Consider the following 25974-nt stretch of genomic DNA (forward strand, 5'->3'; position numbering starts at 1 on the left):
CTTAAAACAACATAAATCCTGATTATTTAAAGGCAAGGTTAAAAGAACAATAGAAGATAAGAAGCACCCTAATTATTTAAAGGCAGTGGTTAAAAGAACAATACAAGATAACAATCAGTGATGTCGAGAAAACCCACTTGTAGAGAAATATATATGCAAAAACGGCTCGTTTGGGTTGAGAAAATATTTTACGTAGAAGAGCGAACAAAGTTACCTCTTTCTTTCTTTGTGAACCTGACGATGACCGAAGAAGGTCGAAACGTTGTTCGCTCTTCTACGTAAAATATTTTCTCAACCCAAACAAGCCGTTTTTGCATATATATTTCAATACAAGATAACAAGCACCCTGGTTATTTATAAACAAGGTTAAAAGAATAACAGAAGATAACAAGAACCCTGATTATTTAAAAATAAGGTTAAAAGAACAGGAGATAAAAAGCTCCCTGATTATTTAAAGGATATTTGGGATATTTAGAATATTTTACCATTAATAAACATGTTACAAATTTATAAGATTAACTTTTTATTTTTAAACTTATAATAATAAACTCTTGTTTATCATTATTTTATCATTCACTACCTCTCATACATACAAGATGTTAGGTGTATAAGTTGTAAAAGTGACAGAGATGAGGTGAAGCACACCAGTTGTAAATGTAAGATCATACATAGAGATGATGTTAGGCCATACACAGAGATGATGTTAGGTACACAAGTTGTAAATGTAAGATCATATGCAGAGATAATGTTAAGTACACCAGTTGTAAATGTAAGGTCGTACACAGAGATGATTTTAGGTACACAAGTTGTAAAGTTATATACAGATATTATATTAGGTCAACAAGTACCTACTATAACAGTCATATAGTTACAGTTGCAAAGGGTCATCCATACTATCCATCCTAATTTTAGGCTAGTTTTCTGATTAAAGGTAGGCAGTAAACTCTTTCTCTATTCCAATTGAACAGTGAATTTGGTCAGTATTACAATACACCAATGACCCCAGAGAATTAGGTACAATTTTTTCCTTAGCAGCAGAATGCAAACCATGGATTTGTAGATTCACAGCCATGCCAGCTGAACTGTAGCTGTACTCAGCCCTTAAGAAAAGAACAAGCCTTAGGGTATAAAATGCTGAGCACAATATTTAGTTATAGTGCATGCATAATATCACACATTCTTTAGTTGCCCATAGAAATTTCTGGTAAGAAGGGTGTCTTTCTACAAAGAACCTCTGTACTTTCCACATTTTTGTGGAAAGAGGTGTCAATAAGGATATATTTTTCTAGAATATTATCACAATAAGTGCTGGAGAAATATCTACATATTGAAATCAGTGATGTTAATGTATACCAAAGTATCTACAGAATCTAAGAAACAAGAAAGCAATGTAACCTTAACTTACAGAAGTGTTGAATGCAGCACAAATAATTAACTTGAGTATTTAAGAAATTTGGTAATACCCAAGAATTTCTATTAATTAAATGTAAAAATGAACTGAACTGAAACAAGAATTAGTAATGGATTCTTACATTTAGGTTTCAATTAATTTATATATGCATCTATTTTACATTTAAAAGATAAATAGGGGCCTCCAGAGAGCAACACCAGATGATCTGATCTGAATCCTGATTCTTCCTATGCTACTCCTCAGATGCCCTCAACAAAGTTTGGTAGAGAACAGTAGTATCATATGAAAAAGAAATGCCCTAAAGAGGCCATAGAGGGTTATCTGAAGCCACTCTATTATTTCTTGAAGTAAACCTGAAATGTATGTGCTACATTTGTTTGAGACCAGTCAAAAACTCTAAGCATGTAAGTATACACACAGACATACAATGACCCCAAAAGAACGAATGGCATGTGGATCAGATTCAAATGCCAATCCCCAAATAAATTTCTGTAGAGCCATGTGGGTGCATACCATGTTTGGTTCAGATAAGATGCATCCTGCAGACAGGAAAAGTGAATTCAGATGAAATTCTGTTATGTAGATCTGTATACTATATAAATTATGTCTTGTACACCTTATAGAGTTCATTCTCATTCATTAATAAATGCAATTAATTTCAGCCAATAATTGCAAACTATGGAAAATCTGAAAATAATTTTAAAATTTCTAGCTTAGGAAAAGTTTACTTTATTCAAATTCAATATAAAGAAATGCAACACATCAAGCAGTGTTACCTTACAAGAAACAAAGGTCTTGTTTACTTACATTCATGTTGGCATTCAGCTCAGCAACATTTTCATCATTTGTTGGAAACTGATAAATCTGAATTCCATTGGCTACCAGCTCACTCATGATCTATGTAAACAGCATAGTTCTATGTAATACTCAGATGAAAACTTTAAGTCAAACAGTTTTTAAACAGTTTAACAAAAATCAGCATATGGAAAACTTGTTAAAGGAGAGATAAATGTCTTCCACAGTTAATTGATTATGTTAACTTATACAACTTGCTTTACAAGTTTAATGAAGACTGATGCTTTCTGAAAATTTTACCCTTGAGTTTCACATCTTCACATCCACGTATGCTACACTGATATTACAACTTCTTTTTTAAATCTTAGCTGGTCAGTCTCACTTTAGTTTGTAATCTGATTATGAAAGGTGACACAAATGTCACAGAATACACCAAACTATGACACTAGCACCACTTTAGTTTGTAATGTTATTATCAAAGGTAATACAAACATCACAGAATACATCAAACTATGATACCAGCACCACTTTAGTTTGTAATCTGATTAGCAAAGGTAATACAAACATCACAGAATACACCAAACTATGACACTAGCACCACTTTAGTTTGTAATCTGAGTAGCAAAGGTAATACAAACTGTAACAGTGGAGAAAAAGAACTTTAACAAGAACAATGCAGCTTGAAGATATGTAATAAAATATCACTTTTCCTTGTAATGGAATATCTGTCCTACTTTACCATCAAATGCAATGAACTGTGTGATTATTTCCATGTATAATAGTAAAGATTAATTGATTAAAGTATGTAGCATGATTTACGAGTACATTTAATTATGAAATGAAAAAACTAAGAAAAGACTACAAGTTTTTCTTCCTTTTTCAGGATTTTGCTTAATATTTCAAACTTCCATTTTGAAAATGTCCAAGTTTCCAGGTTTCTTTTGAAATACAAGAAATAACTGATTTACTGTTATATATTTTCACTTGTTTAAATAACTCTTAATTAAATTATTTGATGATGCTTTCTTTCAGTGGAACTCTCCACATTTTAATTTACAATTCTAGTTGTGTGTACACCTTAGGCCAACAAAGCATCAGCCATTGCTTATTGTTATCTGGCTTTTATCAAGATAAAGCTTAGAATACTGACCTTTTAATAATAATTTGCAAATGATTTGTTAAGTAATAACACTGCTTAACAGATAATAATGAATTATACATAAGACTTCAAGTCTCCTAAGTGACTGTTTTTTTTACATACAACTTTACCTTTATCTTGAAATGTTGCAGCTCTGTTTTAGAAATGACATCTGATTTTGCAATAACAGGAATTATGTTGACTTTGTTATCCAACTTCTTCATACATAACAAGTCGATAGACTTCAGCCTAATTGTAAAAAAGGTTATTTCCAACAAGATGTAACTTGGTATTAAAATCAGTCTGTTTACAATATTACAGATACTTCATTTATAACCATCCTCTTTACAATGTATCTCTTGAGAAATTATCTTAGTTATTAATTCATAAAATAACACAGTTTAAAGGTAAAAATCTTATAACAATAATCAAAAAACAACTTAGGTGTGTGTGGGGGGAGTAGTTGCAGTCAAAAAATGGAAAATGACTGAGCATGTGACTTACATGTGCAACATTTATAGCACTGATATCAATTATAGAGCAAATATTTATTCATTAGTTAACTAGGGAGCATAATTTGTTTTACTATTTTGCTATAAATTTATTATCAATGTTGTAAGTGTAGCAACCAATTTGGTGAACCAACTCGAGACTTCTTTCCTCAAATTCATACACTAAATCCTTTTTTTGGTCACACCTATGTTTTCCACAGCTGAGGTGTTTTTTTGATTAGTTATCCTGACTTTTCATTAATACATACCAATGTTCATGTTTTTTTTTATAGGAAAACCATATTGGGCTATCTGCTGTGTTCTCAGAGGAATTGAATCCCTGAATTTAGCCTTACAAGTTCAAAAAGTTACTTTCACCATGCAATCAGTACAGCTGTATCAAGGACCATTACTTACTCTAATTGCTTAATCTAATATCATGTGATACTAAACATTTTTTATTCTTGATGACTAGAAACCCAATTGAAATAAAAATGTATCTCAGAATGGCTGGTATGGGTATTAACACTAAATGTTGATACATTAATATTTTTGAGCTAGCATAATTTCATAAAACTTAGTAAATTCATACTGAAAAGTTGAGAAGGAATGACTGATAATAATAATCCCCCCTTATGATTCTTTTGAAAACTTGAGCTAGAATCTGCTAATCTAGTTTGCTTGGCCTAATCAATAGTCATTATTCTTCACATCATTCCACATAGTTTTGCTGCTCTAAATCAGCTGTCTTTAATTTGAAGGACAAAAAACTAAAAATGGTCCAAAAAACATTAAAACTTGTAGCTGATGTGACTTTATGAGTAAGCATAAATTTTCAACAAATCTGAACAGTTGTTTATTCAATAACTTTGCACACGTGGCTGCATTTACACAAAATGAGACTTCTTATTATAGGTGGAAATGATCTATCAGTATATAAACTTTGAAAAACATATATAAAAAATGTTTCTCTAACAAATACATCTTTTCTACTTTTGATGTGAAGAAAAAAAAGGAAGAAATTTGATCAAAACTGGAGATATCTCAGATTTTTCTTAATGAATTGTCTTCAAACATGAAGTTGGACATATAATAAGTACAAACAACAACATCAGTAATGAAACTTACCCAAGTCCAGTTGGACACATCACATACAGACAAGAATATCAGTAAATAAACTTACCCATATCCAGTTGGACACATCACATACAGACAAGAATATCAGTAAATAAACTTACCCATATCCAGTTGGACACATCACATACAGACAAGAATATCAGTAAATAAACTTACCCATATTCAGTTGGACCCACCACATACAGACAAGAATATCAGTAAATAAACTTACCCATATTCAGTTGGACCCATCACATAAAGACAAATATTCACATAAGTAATGAAACTTACCCATGTCCAGTTGGACATATTAAGTAAAGACAAGCATGAATACGAGTATCATGAAATTCTGAAAGGGAGCGTTGGACTTTCAGTTCTTCCTGTAAATAGCTTTCAAACTGAGTGTCAATATAATCCACAATTGTTTTGAAGCTACAAAAGAAGAAATGAGATTTGTGTCAACGTCAGTTAATAGATATGACATTTCAGTTTTGCTATATCATTCCTTAAGAAGAATTAGATGCAACTTCTTTCAATATATTTTAGACATTTTAACTTTAGGTAAGTACAGTGTGTAATACCTTGTTAAAAAATCCTAGTTGCAGAAGTTGATATTTTCCATGTTAAATAGTTATTAGTTTCCTTGTTATACTGCTCAGCCATTGTTATTATTTGTTACTAAATATTCCATTATTAGTTTGATATTTCAAGTCATTTTATATTAAAATTCACAACATGTCAGCTGTTCTTTATATGATGCTTTAAGTGCCATTTATTACCTTCATTAGTGGCATGGGTACCAAAACAAAGTAATACAATACTGAGGAACTACAGAAAATTTCAGTCAAGCCTATGTTATTCAAATATATTAACCTTCTATCGTATATAGTAAAACAGAGGTAACAAATGCACCTTCGTTACTTATTACATACACAAGTGCTTTATTTCTGTAGGTGAATGGTTTTACTTACAGGTAACAATCTAAATAAACCTTGGAATTATTTTTGTTTGTGCCTTAGTTGAAAAATATTACTTCCAGGTAACATATACAAAATATAGCACAGAAAGATTTTCTTCTGAACTATATATCTATTTAAATAACAAATTCAAAGAAAACATTTCCACATATTTTTATGTGTACAAAAGACACTTAATGAAATCAAAACGTTAGTCTTCTAGCAAATAACTTTGTACATTGAGATTTAGCAATGAAACAAGATATTAAATGTCAAAAAGTTTTATACGAAAGATTTATTAATTATAATTATGTAATTACTTGTATATTAACATACAAACAGTTTTCCTAACTCCAAACCTACATATATTCATTCAACTGTCTAATTACAAACTTCTTTACTTAACACTAAACTATACTTTATGGATTATGTTCAAGACATGATTTCAAAGATATAAAGTAACTCTTTTGCAACAATAGTTTAATAAATCCTTTTTTAAGAAGCATACCTATCTTCTTTGTTGATTTGGTCACCATATCCCACAGTCTCTACGACAGTTAATTTCAGTTTAACATTTTTCTCCTGTAATTCTGTAAAACAAAAACACAAACTTCTAGCAGTACTTTATCAAAAGCTATCCACATTTAAGTAACCCATATGTGATTCTACAAAAAAATGAAAATATCCAATTATACTTCATTTTGGCGTGGCTCTTCAAATGAAAGTTGACATTTTAATTACCATGTATTTCAAACAGATACTAATTTACCCATAGAACAGATAGTTATTATCTTTCTCACTGCTGAAAAGTTTTTCCACAAATGCTGAGCTTTTAAACAAAGCTGTACACTTAATAAGGTGTATCGTGTCAGTTTACTGTGCAATCAGACCAGCTCTCTTTAGAGCTGTATGGAATATGCTAACTGATTAACTGTCATGTTTTTTTAAGAATTACATTCAACAAATTCATTATTTTCACAAGACTTTGACATTCAAAACCACTGAAAATAATAATTATAAAGATTAATTTTTATTAGTTGAATATTTTCACGTGTCACAATACTGATCAACTGAGCTGAGCAACCTTGAATTAAATGAAAATAATAAGAAATCATGTTATTAACATTTTGATTCATTCTACAGTTGGAATAATCCCAAGCAGTAATAACTGAAAACAAAAGGTTAATTGGTTATTTTAAAACATTAACTGTGTTAATCCTAATTTTGAATAACTGATTATTTTATGACATTAACTGATTTAATCCCAATTTCAATTAATTCATTATTTCATGACATTAATTGATTTTTGATAACTGGTCATTTTATTTTATATTAATTGATGTACTTGAGCATAAAAAAATCATGTTAATTGCCCAGCTTTAATATCTCTCCCAACAGGACAAAGAAACATTTTCCACATTTGCCATACTTCCCTTAAGTACAATGATTATGCCAAAAGCTAATTACTGATGAAACAAGAGATGTACCCAAAGTGGGAAGTGAAAGTGGGTGGTTCTGTTGGCATGTATCTTTCTGAAATACATTCTTAAGAAAGGAAAATGTTGCCTTCAGAAACATTACTCATTTCTTCACAGAGCAAAGAGCTAAAAGCCCTGCACTGATAAGACAGCCAAGGGGCAGTGAAGATAAAGCCCCTGGAGTGTACCTTGTGGGAGGGAGACTGCATTCGGTACATGTATGGATACTCTTAGTATAAACACAAGTGTTGGTACAGGATGGTAACTAAAACAGCCTCTTACAGTCACATAGCAGCAAGATTACACTGATCCAAGGAGAAACTTTCCATATCAACTTCCCATTTGCACTGGGGAACCAAGAGTTTTCCCTTTCTCTAGAACAAAACAAGAGAAAGGAATTCATATAGGGAGTACAAGAGATAGGTGTATGGACTGTGGATAAATAATCTATAACATGCATAAGGTCCAATACTGAAAGACTGTGTAATGAGTTACCACAAATAGGGACAGCAAAAGTTCATTAGGTGTGATATTGAGGAAACACTCCTATTATTGTTCTTTTTTTTGTACTAGTAGTACAGTATGGAAGGTAAAATATATAATGTTAAAACAATAAGGTGTTGAGTAGATGTAGATGGACTTAACACTTTTTGTTATTCCCTACTCAATGCAAATTTTGGAATATAGAAATGTATTCTTTGTGAAGAAACTCTATTCACATGGTGGATTCCAACTGTCTTTGGTATACAAGTAATGGTGAAACTGTGAGCCTATGGCTTATATTTACAGAACTACTACAGTGCTGGCCAAAATCGTAAAGCCAATGAACATAAAGAAAAAATATGGATTTTGCATTGCTAGACTCAACCACTTACCTGAGAAGAGCTTCAAAAGATGAAAATAAGAAAAAGGGAAATAAAAATAAAAAACTTTTTTAGTGTTTAATAGGGAAAATGTGAACACTATGAAATTAGCCTAAATACTAGCTGGTCAAAAGTTTAAGACCATACCACAAAAAAGTCCTAAACAGGGAAGGAAATGCCCAACAAGAGGTCTCAGTAGTGAGTTGCACCACCGTCATTGTGAATAACTTCAAACATTCGCTTTGGCATGGTCGATATAAGCGTTTGCAGAAGGCTGGCTGGAATGTTATTCGAAGTGGTGAAGATGGCTTCGCAAAAATTATGCACTGTTTGGAATTGACGTAGATTTCTACAGACTTCCCTTCCATCCACCCCCAAACATTTTCAATGGGGTTCAGTTCAGCTGAACATGCTGGATGGTCCCTGTATAACCTGAAGCTCCATTGTTCCATGGAAGGAGAAAGCACCTCAGACCATGATGGAACATTCTCCACTCTGTCATGTAGAAAATGTCTCTGGTGGGATATTCTTATCGTGCCAGTAACATTGGAAGCTACCTGGACCATCCAGGTTAACTTTTTACTCAGAGAACAAAACCTTCTTCCATGTTTGGTGCTTCTCAGCAAAGTTTAACCGAGCTGTTTTGTGGTGTGGAAGGAGGCGTGGCCTTTGAAGACATTTACAATTTTTAAAGCCTTCCTCTCATAGATGCCATCTTATTGTTATTGAGCTGCATTCTGCATTCGTAAGGCCTTAATCTGGTTCCTTGATTGGCTGGTATCTTGCCAGACAACCCGTTGAATCCTCCTGCTCAACACTGGCAAAATTTTTTTGGGCCAACCATTTGAAATTCTCATTCCGTATCCCTCAGGGTCTTTTAAGAAATTTGCAACAGCAGTTTTACTATTCCCAATCTCACCAGCAATGGCACGTTGAGAGAAACCTTGCTTTTGCAGCTTGACAATTCTGCCATGTTCAAACTCTGTCAACTTTTTAACCTTTGCCATGTTTTTACCCAATGTAACACAGGAAATGTCAGTGGGAGATGGTGACAACACTAATGCTTGAACACAAATGACTAAATTTTATTACGTGTTTAACGATTAATGCTTTGTTTCAGTATGGTCTTGAACTTTTGACCAGCTAGTATTTAGGCTAATTTCATAGTGTTCACATTTTCCCTGTTAAATGCTAAAAACGTTTTTTATTTTTATTTTTCCTTTTCTTATTTTCATCTTTCAAAGCTCTACTCAAAGAAGTGGTTCAGTCTAACAATTTAAAATGCATATTTTTTCTTTATGTTCATTGGCCTTAAGAATTTGGCCAGCACTGTATATTGTAAATCTAATGTCTGAACTACGATTTTACACTTTTTCAGTTTAATGATCATTGATGCTGTAATTTCTTTAACCACATTACAAATAATAATTGTTTTGTTTATTTGTTTTTGAATTTCACACAAAGATACACAAGGGCTACCTGCACTACCTGTCTCTAATTACAAGTGTAAGACAAGAGGGTAGGCAGCTAGTCATCACCACCAACTGCCAACTCTTGGGCTGCTCTTTTATTAACAAATAGTGGGATTGACTGTCACATTATAATACCCTCATGACTGAAATGGCAAGCATGTTTGGTGTGACAGATTACAAGTCGAGTGCCTTAACTACCTTGCCAGCAAATGATAATAAATAAGCTTGCTTATTTATGTGCTCTAATGCAGTTTCCCACAAAGTGCCAGGGCACAGATCATTATTTGCCAATTTATCAGTAACTTTCACTACTTTTATCTGCGTCCTACAACTAACCTTAACCCTTTTGCGATGAGCGAGTAAGTGCACATTATAATGTTTTAGTGAGTTACATTAAAAATTTAAGTTATTTAATTATCATGGTATACAAATAAACTTGACATCAAAATGTAGATAAATCAATTTAATAGTATACAAGTTTTCAGTTTTAATTTTATAGGGGTATATTTAGAAACAACCTCAATCACCTCTAATGCGAGAATTTTGACATTTGTTCTCTATGCATCTCCTTTAATCAAATTTATATGTCACCCCTCTGAGGAGTACAAAGTTTAAGGTAAAGTACTTCTTACATTGTCATCATTGATCAAACGAAGCAAAATTTTTATCTCCTTTAATTTATTTGTCTAATTCCAGAGATCAACCACATAGAAAATCAGACCACTCCTGACACATCCTTTCTTTTAAAATATTAAATCACAACTAATGTTACCAGGCAGCACTGAAATATTCACGAAATCTATAGTGGCACAATAGCTTTTGGGTTGGGAAACTGCTATAATGTAAATCAATGCCAAATATGGAGGCTGCTTTCAGGGAATTCCAGTGAAAATGTCTTCAGAAAAACTAACATTTTTGTAAATTGAACATGTATTTCCAATAATAGTTACCTCAGCTGACAATATAGTTATTCTTTGATATTGGCTTTGCCTATCTATGCATTGCTCCCACATGCTACAACCCTTTTTGTTCCACTTAAATGCCCTTTGCAATATCAAATTTGCAAACTTCTCCATCCTTGTCAATGCTTCCTCTATCCTGGTACTGTAAATAAGCAATTTACTTAAATAATGTAATCTCTTTAGTGGGGAGGCAGGATAGGAGAGTGTTAGATGAGGCAAATATTATTCGAAATACATTTGCAATTTAGTAAAATGTTAACTTCAAAAACATACTGAAAATATAGCTAGAATCCCACAACAAGAAGGCGGAGGAATTCTTCATTACCAGAAACCCATTTGAAATAAAAAGATATCTCAGAACAGCTGGTATGGGTATTAACACTTTTACTAATAAAGCAAAGAACAATGTTTCAACCTTCCTAGGTCATCTCTGTGTCAACCTGAAGATGACCTAGGAAGATCGAAACATTGTTCTCTGCTTTATTAGTAAAAGTGTTAAAATCCATACCAGCCATTCTGAGATACAAGAAGGTGGAAGAGCAGGTGCAGGCACAATCTGTACAAAATGCATCTGCATATAACAGTGATGTACCAAGATAAAAGTGGTACACAAGTGGTAAAACCATACTACAAGCAGAACAGGTATGCTCTTCACCTGTAACCTAGTTCCTGTATCAAGGGTGGAATAGTAAATGAATATTCATCATTATAGGCCAGCCCCAACCAGATAGCCAAGGTTCCAAAATTATGGGATGGAATTAAGAGGTCTTGGTCATTATATCCTGCACTGGGAGCTAGAGATATTGAACCACAATTTTTTATTGCATCCCAACTTCTAGCCATGGAGTGATACATTTGAACCACTTGAATTACAATAAGAAAATAAAACTGAAGTTGACAAACTTTCTCCTCCATCTGATGAAGTTCAAAACACAACATCCTAGGTTTGGAATGATGGAATCATTTATGCCGTACTGAACCAAAGGATCAAAATTCATCTAGTATGGAATTATGAACATTCATCCTCATTCCTCAACCAAGGGAACAAGGAGTATTCCACTTACCTTTGGAATTATGGATAGGAGATAGAGCTTGCGCTGAACCAAGGACCTAGGTTGGGACCACTACTTGTGCAGAATTATGTGGAGATAATGGACCTCCTTCCATGAACAATATACAAAATGAACATTTATCAAAGAAAACAGTCATGCACTTCTCAACTGGATAGCTTAGTATCAAATCTGAACTGGTACTACAAGTAGGCTCCTGCACAGGCTGGTGCCATTTTACTGACATTTGGGAAAAACATCCAGGGACCCAGGTAGAAGGACCCCAACTTTGCCCTCATCTCCAAGAATGGAAAAACACACTATCACTCTGGACTGGAAGCAACTGGAAACTGGATATAAGGACTCTCTAGCTCAACTAGTAGAATCTGAGGAGTAATGCATGTAAGGAAATCACGAGGAATAGTGCATTGGAAATAGTGCAATAGATAAATCACATTCCCTGAATTTTGAAAAGAAAATTGACACCAATTTTCTCATTCATTGATTGGCAGGTACAGGCAGAATCATCTTTTGCTTTGCTCATGATAGTTCTTGAGTGGTGGTCCACAATAATATGGTCATACCATCTGTTAAGAACTCAAATAGTCTCATGATAATAAAATTGTTTGCTAGTGTGGAATTGCATCAAGAAAAGCACACTTGTCTGGGCAACACTTGCCACAAAGTGTCATCCAGTGACCCAGTGTCAGAGACCTTGGAAAATAGAAACAAGACTGAAAAAAGTATCTCTCCTCCTTTAATCCAGCACACATTGTTAAAGCCAACCATGGGGTAGGGGAAGATTCCCAAAAGAAAGCTGCCCACCCATGTAAAGAACATTTAAGAAAAACATTGGGAGAAGTATGAATACCAGCCCATAAGATGTCCCTCACTGGATAAATGAAATGGACAGTAAAAGACAAATGTATTGAATCTGATGAAATGCATCACAGAAGATACTTCACCTGTAAAGACCAAAATATGGAAAATTGATATTTAGGAATCCACCTTAATGAAATGGGGAAAATCAAGGGAAACTGAAGAATCCCAATGAAAACACAGTCAAGATAATCACCACAAAAGGAAGTAAAGTGGGTCACACAATGCTCCCGGGCCTGACAAGCCAAAACAAATCATCAGGTTACAATCATTTGCAGAGATGAGAAAAAGATGGCAAAAGAATTGCAGAGATGGATTTATCCCCTTGAATAGATGCCAGACACTTAAGAAAAGACCTATAAGGTTGTAGCAGGACTCAGGAGAAAGAGAAAACCCTGGAATATGTTTTATTGAAAAAAGTGATTACATTATCTAACTGAGATGTTTATATACACTACCAGGATAGTGTGTGCTTTAATGAGAGTGGAGAAATTTGCAAGGATATTTTATTGGAATATAAAAGATCAAAGCTTAGATAGACACAGCCAATGTTGAAGAACAGCTATATTATCAACAGATGTTAAGTATGCTTTGGAATATCCAGATTCCTTGAGGGGTTTGGATGAAAAATTTTACTTTGTGTGGGTAAATGGTTGATGAGAGTGAGTTAGTTGGTTGATTCAGTGTTTTATGGCACAAAGCAGCTAGGCTATCTGCACCAACATCCAGTTAAAATTAAAATTAGTAAAATTCATAAAAGGAAATTAAGGTAAAACAAAGTTTAAAAAAAACAAATAGCATAAAACCAATGTTTACATCTAGCCTACAACATTAAGGTAACAAGTACAGTAAAACAAGTTGTAAAGAACTTTCTGTAGCATAACTGTAATTATCATAACTTGCCAGGAAGACTAACAGGTAGGTGCAAAAACCACTGTCAGTCACATGAAGTTCACCTTTCCAGTCCTGGTTCTGAGTTATTTGATGTAATGGCCATTTTCAAAAAATAAAGTAATAAAAGTTTTAAAAGACTTGTAGTAAAATAATAACTCGCCAGGAAGACAAACAGGTAATTAGAAAAAACCACTGTGAATCACCTGAAGTTAGCCTTTCCAATTCTGGTTCCAAGTTATTTGACATTGTGGCCATTTCCAAAAAGTAAAGCTTTAAAAGACTTGCAGCAAAGTTTTAATAATGACTCTCCAGAATGACTAACGGGAAGTTCAAACAGCAGTGTTAGTCACCTGAAGTTGGCCCTTCCGGACCTGGTTTTCAGTTATTTAACATAACGGCCATTTTCTAATTTCAAATCGAACTAGATGGACTTTGATTCTTAAAAGGGAATCACATTAAAAAATGTCTAATGTATAAATTAAAAAACCTAAATGGCATTTAAAAAACTAAAAACATTACCAAGGTGGACAGTCTCACCATCACCAATAACACTAATGCTATGGACAAACCTTGAGACAGAACATGTTTAAAATGGTGCTGTCATTGAGACTTGTAACAATGGCAAGAAAGTAAAACGCGGCTTATTGTGACCCGAGTGTTACACAGACTACACACTGGTGCATCAGTTCCAGATAAAAGAAAATGATGAGTTAGAAAACTGTGATCAATGCATACTCTAGTTGGAACAACTTCCTCTCTCCGATCCTTATGGAAGCAAGACAGCCAAAGTCCAATATAGGGTTTTATTTGGAAAAGCTTGTTTTCGCGTTGCTCACTCCAAGTCGACTGCCAGCTGGCACGGAGACGAGCCTTAAATACAGGACCATAGTCTATGTATGGTACAGGCACAATGGTGATAGTACCATAGCAAATAGATTTAGCTACCGTGTCTGTAAGCTTGTTCCCGTGAATACCAACATGGCCTGGTATCCAGAAAAACTTGATAGAAGTAGATGTTAATGAGAAATGGGCCAGTCGGTTTTGAATATTGGCAAGAACAGAAAATGAACTAACTTGAAGCTATTCCAGGGCCAGTAGAGAACTAAGCGAATCAGTATAAATAGTGCAGTTTGAGTACTTCTTAGCTTCTATGTGATCCAGGGCAAGAGAAATGGTGTACAGTTCAGCAGTGAACACAGAAGCCATAGAGGGGATTCTGCATGAAACACCAAACCACAACAAACCATGGCAGAGCCCACACAGTCAACTGATTTCGAACCATCTGTATGAACAGGAATGGAAGGATTGTTTGAAAGATGTTCATCAAATAGCAGACAGTATTTCCAATTGGGAGTGTCTGCATTTCTCAGATGACTTTAAGATAGTTCCCATTTGGAGACTGTAAGAAGCCATGATGGGATGGGCTGACCAGTGAATACAACCGTGTTATCCAAGAACAGACCCAATTCCTCCATCTGTGCCTGGATATGAAGGCCAAAAGAAGCAATGGGAGATCATCTATTTTGAAAAAAGTATGGCTCATTGAGGAAGGAAAACATAACCCCAGGTGGGATGCATTGGTAAGGAATGAAGTTTCAAAGCATTTAGTAAAGACAATTGCAAACAGAGGAGGTGCAAAGAAGGTTCATGAGACTATGTATAGGCTCTGAACTGGGGAAGTGTGGAAAGCCCCAGTGCAGAGCCAAAGTCCTTAATGATGAATGAGGTTCAGCATCTTTAAAGCCGAGGGTCTGGCAGATCCACAGATCAGTGATCCATAGTCGAGTTTTGATCAAATAAGAGTATGATATATTTTCAGCATAGAATATCGATCCACTCCCAAAGTAGTGGAAGAGAGGACATGGAGGATGTTCAGTGCTCTTATACATTTGACCTGTAGCTGCTTGATGTGTGGTATAAAGGTTAGCTTACGGCCAAAGATAAGCCCCAAGAACTTTGTCTCAGGGACCACAGACAGCACAACTTCACCAACACGGAGTTCAGGATCAGGGTAAATACCTCGTTGGCAATAAAAGTGCATGAAAATGGTTTTAAAGAGAGAGTAGTTAAAGCCGTTTGCTGTGGTCAACTTCAGTAAACGATTGAGGGCAGTCTGTAGCTGCCATTCAATATACCTCATGTTCGACGACTGACATGAGATGTGAAAGTCAACAACACAGAGCCCGTTTGCAACAGTGAGAGGGAATTGTTCAGTGATGGCATTAATTTTTATTCTGAAAAGTGTGACACTCAAAACACACCCCTAAGGAACTCCAAATTCCTGTAGAAAAGAACGGGAAAGTGTCGAACCCAAACGTACTTGGAATCTCCTGTCCATTAAAAATATTTAATAAAAATGGCAAATGGCAACGTAACCCATATATATGGAGATCTCGCAAAATGCCATACCTCCATGTTGTATTATAAGCCTTCTAAATGTCAAAGAATATGGATACAAGATGTCATTTATGAAAGGATTCTCTGATTGACATTTCAAGTCGAATCAGGTGGTACATAGTGGAGTGCTGTCATCGGAACCCAGACTGGTTGGGTGAGAGGAGGTTGTTTGATTCGAGTTACCCAACAAATGGAAATTAACCATCCTCTCTATGGTCTTACGGAGAAAACTTGTCAAAGCAATTGGACAGTAGTTTGAAGGAATCTTGAGATCTTTCCCAGGCTTAGAGAGAGGTAGGACAATAGCCTAGTGCTAGGCATCAGGAAAAACATTCTCCAGCCAGATCTGGTTAAAAACAATTAGAAGAATGTCAAGAGAAGCAGGAGCTAGATGGCGCAGTACGTCATAGTGTATATCATTTGGTCCAGCCGACATACTGCCAGACCGATGAAGAGTCAGTTTCAGTAACACCAGCATAAAGGGATGATTATAGTCTTTGAGACAATCAGCTCGAAAGGCAAGAGGTGATTGCTCTGCCCAAGTCTTGATGGCTAAGAAGGTGGAGGAAGAAGCAGAAGTGCTACATACCCAGCAAAAGCTTTCACCTAGAGTATCGGCAATGCTCCTGGTATCAGCTATTTCCTGGCAATCAGAGGGCAAGATCGAGAGGGGGACAAAATTATATTGCCCACTGACCTTTCAAATCTTGTCCCATATGACTTTGGAACTAGTGGTAGAAGATATGCTGGTTGTGAACTTAATCCAAGATTCCTTCTGGCTTTGACGTCTTACCCACCGAGCATGTGTGTGGGCCTGCTGGAAAGCGATATGGTTCAAGAGTGTGGGATATCTATGGAAAGTATCCCAAGCCTGTTTTTGAGCCTTCCATGCCATGTGGCAGGCAGGATTCCACCAAGGAAGAGGATATAGTGGAAAACATGTTGAGGTTTTAGAAATACATTAAGCAACTGCTTGTATAATACAGTCAGTTACTGCTGCAACACAGTCTTCCATTGATGGCTTACAGATGATGGCAGGATCAAGTTCTGTGAGAGCAGTGAAAGAGGGCCAGTTTGCATGATCTAGCTTCCACCAAGATACTGGGTCAGGTGGCATTGACCACGTCCAGTCTCTCTCAGAATTATAGGAAAATGATCAGTGCCTTGTGGATTATTGTCAACCCTCCATGAAAAATGGGTGAGTAGTGAAGAGAAGCAAACTGAGAAATCAACAGCAGTAAAGGACTGATTAGGTGCATAAAAATTAGTAGAAGAACCAGTATTGAAAAGAGAAAGGTTGTGACCAGAGAGAATACCCTCTATAGAGTGACCCCTCCTATCAATATCAGCACTTCCCCATAGGGGATGATGTCCATTAAAGTCCCCCAGGATTAAAACAGGAGACAGCAACTGTTCAATGAGAGTATCAAGGTTTGATTAATCATATGTCTCTCCAGGTGACAGGTAGAGAGAACAAACAGTGATAGTATGACCCAAGGAAATACGGATGGCTACGGCCTCCAAGGGTGTGTTGAGTGGCAAAGAAGATGGACACATGTTGATCGACCAACAGTGCCACCCCTCCATGCATCACACAGCCTGTCATTTCTGTACAAAGAAAACTGCTAAAAGGTGAATGTATCAGCAGGTTTCAGAAATGTTTCCTGAAGGAAAGACAGACAGTATGGTAGAAAGCAATCAGTTGTTTGATGTCATCCAGATTAGAAAATAAGTCTCAACAGTTCCATTGTATCAGGGTGGCCATTTTTAATGACGAGTAGGCGAAGTGGCTGGAGAACCCTTCTGTTCATGACCACGTCTTTTTTTCCTTACTGTCCTCATTCAAGGGAGGTCCATCGACCTCCATGAATCCTGCCCTGGGTCAATTGGGCAAGTCTTTGCTGTTGGAAGGGAATTCCAGTGACTGAGGACATGAACGAATGATCGTTTTGCATCTTGGGGTTGGAGAAGAAGATGTATCCTATGAAATTCCTGTACCCAGAACCAAAGGATGTGGAACTTGGGGCTTGTTGGAATGTATGTTAGGGACAGAAATGGGTGTTGATTCATCAATTTTTTTAACCATGGAGGTCAAAAGACTTTTAATTTGTTTTGAGAATGATTCTTTTGGAGGCACAGAGAGATCTGTCTGCACTCCCAGTGTAGTTGTGGAACGAAGTGCAGCAGCATAGTCCGAGATAAAGTGGTAGACAGCAACTTTCAAGCCTCAGGATAAGTAATGTTATAAATCATTTTCAAATGCTGAACCTCTTTTTCTTCCAACCATTTAGAGTAAGAACAAAATAGGATGGGTGAGAGCCCTTGCAACTGATGCATAGAGGGTCCGTTTCACACTCATAAGTATCATGGTCCTAGCCTCTGCAAAGAGCACACGTCAGGGGAACTACGACATGATGTCTCTGAGTGACTGGACGACTGACACTGGAAACATTGGAGAGGGATTGGAAATTATGGCCATATCCTGCATTTAAGATAACCTGCCTTGATGGTGGCAGGTGGATGTGGTGATGTTAATGTCAAAACAAGGATACTGGTTGGCATCGCAATTCCATCTTTGCAAGTGGAGATATGCCTCACTGCAGAAACTCCTTGAGTGGAAAAACCAGTGAGAATGTCAGACTCGGGGATGTACTTCAAATCCCTCTCAACAATAACTCCTTGTGATGAATTCAAAGTAGCATGAGGTGTAACCTCAATAGGTATATCCCCATTTGCCCCAATACAAGAGGAGATCACTGTGTTGAGATGTGGATGTTTCCACCAATATATCACCAAATCGATGCTTCTTTACTGGCTTTGGAGAGTCAGCAAGTCCCTCCTGAATGAAAAGGGGAGACATTTGCTCTAAAGGTTTGTCTGAAAAAGAATGTAGGATAAGAAAACGATAAACAACAGGTGTTACAGATGTTGAAGATTGCTGTTCAGCATCTTTGAGACATGGACTGTTTTTTTCACTATTTTATTTAAGTTTTTATTTGGATGATCCATAATAAAAAAAGGGAAATTTCAGTGCCCACTGACCCCATCCACCATGGAGCCCCATGAGGGAACCCACTACAATGTCAAACAAGGATACTGCAGCAATGCCAGGGTTTTGTGAGCACTATATCCAAACACCAGCATTAGATATAACATCCAACACTGGTACTTGCTTGATCCTAGCCCAATTGGCCCAAGGAGACCAACCCAAGGCTGCCTGTCTACAGGAATTCAAAGCCAAACTGGTGTGTTAGGGTTGGACTCCTCAACCATCAGGATCCTCTCCTCCCCTTCACGGGTCACCAAGCATGGCAAACACGTGGGTGGATGTTTAGATCCCATAGGAGGTGAACTGAAAGAACAGAACCTTTCTTGGGAGGTCCCCTCACCACGTACAGGAATCCACACTGAGGGGGATGAGAGTGAGAAGAAAAATGGGCAACTCTGCAAGAAAACCTTTCATCTTTGCAATGGACTAAAAAACTACACATGAAGGTGTACAACACTGTGGTAAAAGATGAATGTTAAAAATGCTGTAAAAAAAGGGATCTCGAAGATAAAAGAAATAAAGGCCCCAGGATCCAGAGGTGAAGGAGCAGAAATATCACAAATAAACTACTTAGAAAAGGGCTAAAATATCACCCTTCGAGGGATGCTGTGAAATAAAAACATCACCCTGAGAAGAAGTTGAACAGAAGAACAGGCATACAGAAAAAGGGTAGACCAATACAATCTCAGAACGAATAACACGAAAGCCATGGTTACCAGAAAATTGGAATCTTGGTTTAGAGAAGAGTTACAAATGCACTGATAAGAAAACTCCCACAGTAGGAATAAAACTACAGAAATATCATGAGATGTGAAGACCACTTTATTGGAAGGATTCAACTCAGGCAAGATGGCTGATCTACCACAATATTGAAAGTTTCAGGACAAAGAAGTTTTACAATCACATGTTGTTGTTGCTAGCCTAAACATGGATCTTCAGAAAATGAAAGCAGATATTCTGAAAATGATTATTCCCCTGTTGCTCAATGTGAAGATTAACATTGGGGTTGCTGAAATAAATCAAAAAGAGCATCCAAATAACTGTAACAAAAAAACTGTAATGTCAGTTTCATTGAAATGTCCACATCTCAAAGAGATTGATGTGAAAACCTGCTCTGGAAAAAAAAGATGGTAAATAGCTGAAATGTCTTAAATGCTCACCATGTGGCATCTATGAAGAGGTGTAAGTCCAGGTAGGTTTGAGTGGAAGGAGATGAATGCTCTGTCATGTGGTAGTGTTTTAGTCACCGCTAATATAAGAGGTAAAGAGATGGAAATAAAAAAGGAATGCAGTGAATCAGAGAATATATTCCACTGACCTCAGAATACAGTAAGAGACTCCAAAAGTAACAGGACTTTATATATTGGGAGAAAGGAGACCTGAGAGCCTTAAAAACCAAAAACTAAATATTTCACAAATTGAAATAAAAATGCTGATCTCACCCAGTAAACAAGGTGATAAAGATTTTCAAAAGAATAAGACAACTTAATAGTTATCAATACTGACTTAGAAGCATGAATAGTCAACTCAAACAGACATATTTCTGAAGAACGGAGGGTGCAGTAGATGATGGCTTCCTGATCAGGGGAAGGAATTACCAAATGTACACAAAGTGGTTGAAAAGTATATTCACACTGTGAATCCCCTCAAAATTTGGTTGAAAAAAAGACAGGTTTCAACCCTGAATGACAAAGAAAATGTCAAAGAAAAAAACCCATGAGACCTAGAGGTCTCCTGCAAAAATAAGTTTGTAAGTGGACAAAGTGTAAGAGCACTGATTGATTGATTTAGTGTTTTATGGCACAAAGCAGCTAGGCTATCTGCATCAATAGGTAAAAAGGTAAAAATAAATTAAATGTAGTAAAATACAGAAAAGGAAATGAAGGTAAAACAAAACATCATTGAAAAACAGAAAAAGCATAAAACCAATGTTGACACCTAGTCTGCAATGGTAAGAGAGAAAGCAGAGTAAAAGAAGTTGTAAAGTACTTACTCTAGCAAAATGGTAATGATCATAACCCGCCAGGAAGACTAACAGGTAAGTACAAGAACCACCGTCAGTCACCTGAAGTTGGCCTTTCCAGTCCTGGTTCTGGGTTATGTGTCATTGCAGCCATTATCAAAATGTAAAATAATAGAAGTTTTAAAAGATATATAGCAAAATTGTAATAATGAGTAGCCAAATGTCCAGTAAAAAGGTAAAAGTAAAGTAAATGTAGTAAAATTAGTAAAAGTAAACGAAGGTAAAAACAAAACAGCAATTAAAAACAGAAAATTGCATAAAGCCGATGTTGACATCCAGTCTATAAAGTTGTAAAGGTCTTCCTGTAGCAGAATGGTAATGATCCTAGAAACAAAGAAACCAAGTGAACTGGCCAACAGTTGGAGAAGAAAATGGGACAATATAAAGAATAGTTTAGTGCAACCTTTGAGTAAAACTGTCGGGGTAGTGATGAAAGCCTTAAAAGGAAAAGGAGAAGAACAGAAGTTAAGAAGATGAACAAGCAAAAGATATGATAATTAAAGTCAAGTTATGAGAATAAGAAAATCTCAAAGCTAGGAGAAGAAATAAAAGTGATATGAGTATATAGAAAAGATAAATCATTCAAACCACAAACCTAGAGAAGGAGTCTTAAGTTCAGGAAGGATGTAGTAACTGACAGTTGACATTAATAACACCCTAAAAGAATCTGCAATAACTGAACAGTCAGACTAATGAGAAAGAAAGAAAAAAATAATATGAGGTGAGGTGAATGTAAGACACACCTGAGAACCAGCACAGACAATTGTTGTAAAAAAACAAATGGTACATACCTGAGTTATCAGAGCAGTGGAAGACAAAGATGGGTGTTAATTGATCTTTATCTAGTATAAAAGAACCAAATGCAGGTTAAGGAAGAAGCTGGTCAAAAATATCCAAAGACAATGCAGGCTCAACAGAAGTTAAAGAAATTGGAGGTCACGAGTTGTAAGCCCAAGATGAAGAATGTATAAAAGATCTAATGATTTTAAAAAAAATTTGCAGTAAAACTGCTCACTTAATAAAATAAAACTTTCAAGTAAGACATCTGAATCTTGAGGGGTTCCAAAAATGTAGATATGAGAAATTGTATTCAACAATATTCAAGAAGCTAAATTCATGGAAAATTGTAATATTACTGTTATTGTTTTAGTAGATTTAATAGGTCTATAGTATGTAAGCTTTGGTAATTTTTGAACTGATGAAATTAAGTTTAATTGTCAATATCTGAACAAGGGTTTAATGACAATGGGAATATTCCTTTTAAATAAACCATACTACAGACACGGACACACATCCTGAAATCTTGTATTTTAAGTAAGAGAAGAAATCAAATTAATATAAGAACAGTTAATTCATATCAGAAGTTCTAAGTGAAATAAGTTTTAAAAATTTGCATTTTTCTTTCTTAAAATTAATAAAATGAAGGTAAGAAAGACAACACTTCAAAAGTTATCTAAAAGTTGAAAATAATAAACACAAAAATTCTTCAATCTGTAATGAAAGAAGAAAATAACTGAACATTGTAAAGCCAGAAAAAAGAATGAACTTTTGGTAAACACAGTCTACTCATGGGAAGCAGAGTACATAAACGAGAGGTATAGTGTAATATTATGAAAAATGCATCACAGACTGGTGTAAGGATAGGAATTTTGCTCAAAGGCTTAGTGTATGTGTTGAAACTTTGCAGTGATACAAATTCAAGACACATGGTAGTGCACTGTGCAGCCAAAACAACTTGTAGGTTTTACTCACAATCATGCCTCACATTGAACAAAAAATGATGCAGAGTTTTCATTTCTTTACCACCTAATGTTTGTAACAATAAGGTTTTTTTTTTATTTTTTGTACAAAATATTGTGAATTTAATCTTACTATCAAAAGGAAGGATGTTAAATACTGTTAAGTCAACACTTCTAATATAACAACTGTGTTTTCTAAATTTGTTTATGTTCATGCATTAAATAACAGTTAATGACTTTCTACTAATAAGCTCATAGAGCCATTTATAGTGTAGAAGTTGTGCATTTAAGCCAACAGTAAAACTGCTCAGTTAAGGAATGAATGTTTGGAAGTAGGTGATGAAAACAGAAGGAATGAAAGAGTGGCCATCCAACCTCTATGTAAAATGAAGAGAGACATATATTTTGTCTAACTTAAACATAATATAACAGGAAGAAAGAAATGATAAAAACTTTGTTGACAAAATACTCCATTAGTTCACAACACTTAGAAGACAATATCAGTGTGCAAACATTATCTTGTTTTCATAATCAAGACTTAACATGTGCCACCAAAATAAACTAGTTCTAACATGTTAATCAAGTCAACTATTGGTTATATGCTTACAGAGCCAACTGTTAGACATGTAGCAATGGGGAAACTAAAAACCAAAGGCTGCACTATGAAAGTATTGATTGTAATGTCAAATGACACTACATCTGCTATATCCTGTGACATACATAAGTGGTAATGATGCTAATTATATTACCATGCACTCTAACAGGAACAGTTTTAGTGTAAACTAGATTAATTAAAATCACTATGAAAAGAGAGAGAGAGACATACATATGTGGGACACCAATGTCAAACATACATCCAAGTCTGGTCTTATCTGTTTTCTTTGAGGATATTGACTAGTTGGCAACAACTGTCAGATGTTTATTTTGTTATTATTGTTGGTAGTGAATAAAGCTTGTGACTAATAACTATACAGGTAATGTGAAACATCTTTTAGAAGAATGTTTACTGTTGAAAACAACCTATACATCAGAACCTGCAGGTATATAATGAGACTCAATTTAAAGGTTGTATCCTTTCTAAATAAATAATAATAAATACTTTTTACTAATTAGTTAATATATAAATAAAACCTCACTTAATAAATAATCTCTAATACTTACCAAACATATTTGACCGAAGCCTCACTCCTGGCAATGCATGAGAAGTCTGAGTACTATCAAAGTTGGTATTAAACAGTGAATTTATCAGGGTAGACTTCCCTAAGCCTGTTTCACCTGACACACAGAAGATTAAAGAGTTTGGTTAAAAAATTAAACCTCCAGTTGGTGGCTCATGCAGCCTATTTTCTAACCTAAATACATGTAAACTGTTGACAATACTACTTTCACGTTCATGTTAGAAATTTTTTTAACAGAAACTCATCAATGAATCACACACACATGCAAGTGTGTAACAGAAAACTTAATATAATCAATACTCGAAACCATCAGTATTTAACAAAACTCCATTATTGCTAGGCAAAAGAAAACAAAGACAACTGTAAATTGTATATTTCGCAAATATTTCATTTATTACAATTAGTTTTACCATGATGTTAATGTCTTTACAGACACCAATTCAAACCATGGTCATAATAATTAAAATATTTGTGAAACAAACAAGCAGCTTTATTTTGCTTAATTCTGTCATATGAAACTGAATATTAGAGCCTGTGATCTCGATGAGAAATCGCTTGATGTAAGTGTAAAATTATGCCCGGTTTTCAGAATATTTACAGCCCAAAAAAGCAATACACAATTTCAATTGGAACAAAATACATTTAAGAGTTCAATGATCATAGATTCCTTAATATGTAGAACAGAAACTGCAGAAAAATACAAAAAGTTTCACAATAAGATACAAGAGGGCTAAACAAAAAAAAAAAAAATTAAAGCATGAAGGGAGCATTTTTTTGCAAAACTCACAGTTTTCTTCTAAAATGTACTACTTTACAGTTATGTAAATAACACTGAAATTACTATTAACCTAATACAAGACTACTTTGTTCCTGATGTCTAGTTTGGTAAGGTAATAAGAGTTACCATGTATATCAATGTACAAGTCAAGAACTAGGTTTGAGAAAGATATAAAGGTAATTTACAAATACTCTGTCTATAAGTTTAGCAGAGAGATTATACATAAAACCTAAGTATACAGACTCTTGATCACTTACCTATACAGAGAATGTTAAAGGTAAAGCCTTGCTGAAGAGATTTCTTCACTAACTGGTCAGGAAAAGTATCAAATCCAACATGGCCATGTGGAGTTAAAGATCTTATTCCACTTGTGTCACGCATCTGAAACAAGAAGAAATAAAACAAATATAGTATGTTTCTAAACTTAAACTTTCCTGAAAAATATTCAAACACTCATACGTAGTTACTAAAGATAATGAATTTTTTCATTCTCAGCAAGACAAATGAAACTATTGAAAGTAATGTGTTTCCACATATCTTTTTATTTTAAACACTGTTGAATGAACAACTTCATCTTACAAAGAAAAGCAACAATAATTTGATAACATTCACCACAGTGTCATTCTTAACTATAAGTAAATTCATTTATTCCATAAAGCACATACTTTCATTCATTTCCTTAACTAATTCAAAGTTTATATAACTGTTCAAATTTCATTTATAGACAACCTTATGACAAGTACATGATCTATGTAGCTTTGTTTATATATAATGATCAGGTGGAATATTTATTTAATCATCCGTTCTGGATCATTTTCAAGTGTTTTATTGCAACAGTACCCCTTAAAAATCTTTTTATCAAACAAGTAACAAAAAATAATGTCTTATGATGTTATATTTAGTTGCTCTATTAACAATAACAAATACAGCATACACTTAATTTTAACAGATCTAATAAACTGTCCTCATAAAGTTAAATAATGCAACTCAGTCAACAGTCTCATACAAAGTACAAAATATTAACATGGCATTCACATTATTTTACTTAATTTTAATACAAGTTTTGTTCCCCTAAAGTTGTGTATTTTCATGTTACTTTGGATCAGTGAAATGAAGGTTCACTCCACATACACCATTTGAACTTGAATTATACAACAGCTGTTTTTCATGCCTAGTCACACAACAACAAATCAACTGACAATTTTTGTATTTAAAAAACTCTACAGTAAATAATCCAGACTTTTAAAAGTACTGCACACTTCAACTTTTGGTTCAAATAATGGGATTGTAATTTCTCATTAATGGT

The 25974-nt window shown here is 34.9% G+C and overlaps 1 protein-coding gene across 3 annotated transcripts in view; it reads right to left on the reverse strand.

Moving 5' to 3' along the window:
- LOC143237290 (septin-2-like) overlaps positions 1–25974 on the reverse strand; it is a 34943-nt gene that overhangs the window by 8159 nt on the left and 810 nt on the right. For 2 of the 3 annotated variants that reach the window (XM_076476368.1, XM_076476367.1), the window contains exons 2-7: positions 24926–25049; positions 23874–23987; positions 6416–6497; positions 5243–5383; positions 3476–3593; positions 2219–2308 (exon numbers count right to left, since the gene is read on the reverse strand). In XM_076476368.1, the coding sequence (XP_076332483.1) occupies positions 2219–2308; positions 3476–3593; positions 5243–5383; positions 6416–6497; positions 23874–23987; positions 24926–25049 (669 nt within the window). The remainder of the gene's footprint in view (positions 1–2218; positions 2309–3475; positions 3594–5242; positions 5384–6415; positions 6498–23873; positions 23988–24925; positions 25050–25974) is intronic. The other variant, XM_076476369.1, reaches the window with a different exon arrangement.

Source organism: Tachypleus tridentatus, chromosome 13 (genome assembly GCF_004210375.1).
Source record: "Tachypleus tridentatus isolate NWPU-2018 chromosome 13, ASM421037v1, whole genome shotgun sequence".
NCBI classification, from domain to species: domain Eukaryota; kingdom Metazoa; phylum Arthropoda; class Merostomata; order Xiphosura; family Limulidae; genus Tachypleus; species Tachypleus tridentatus.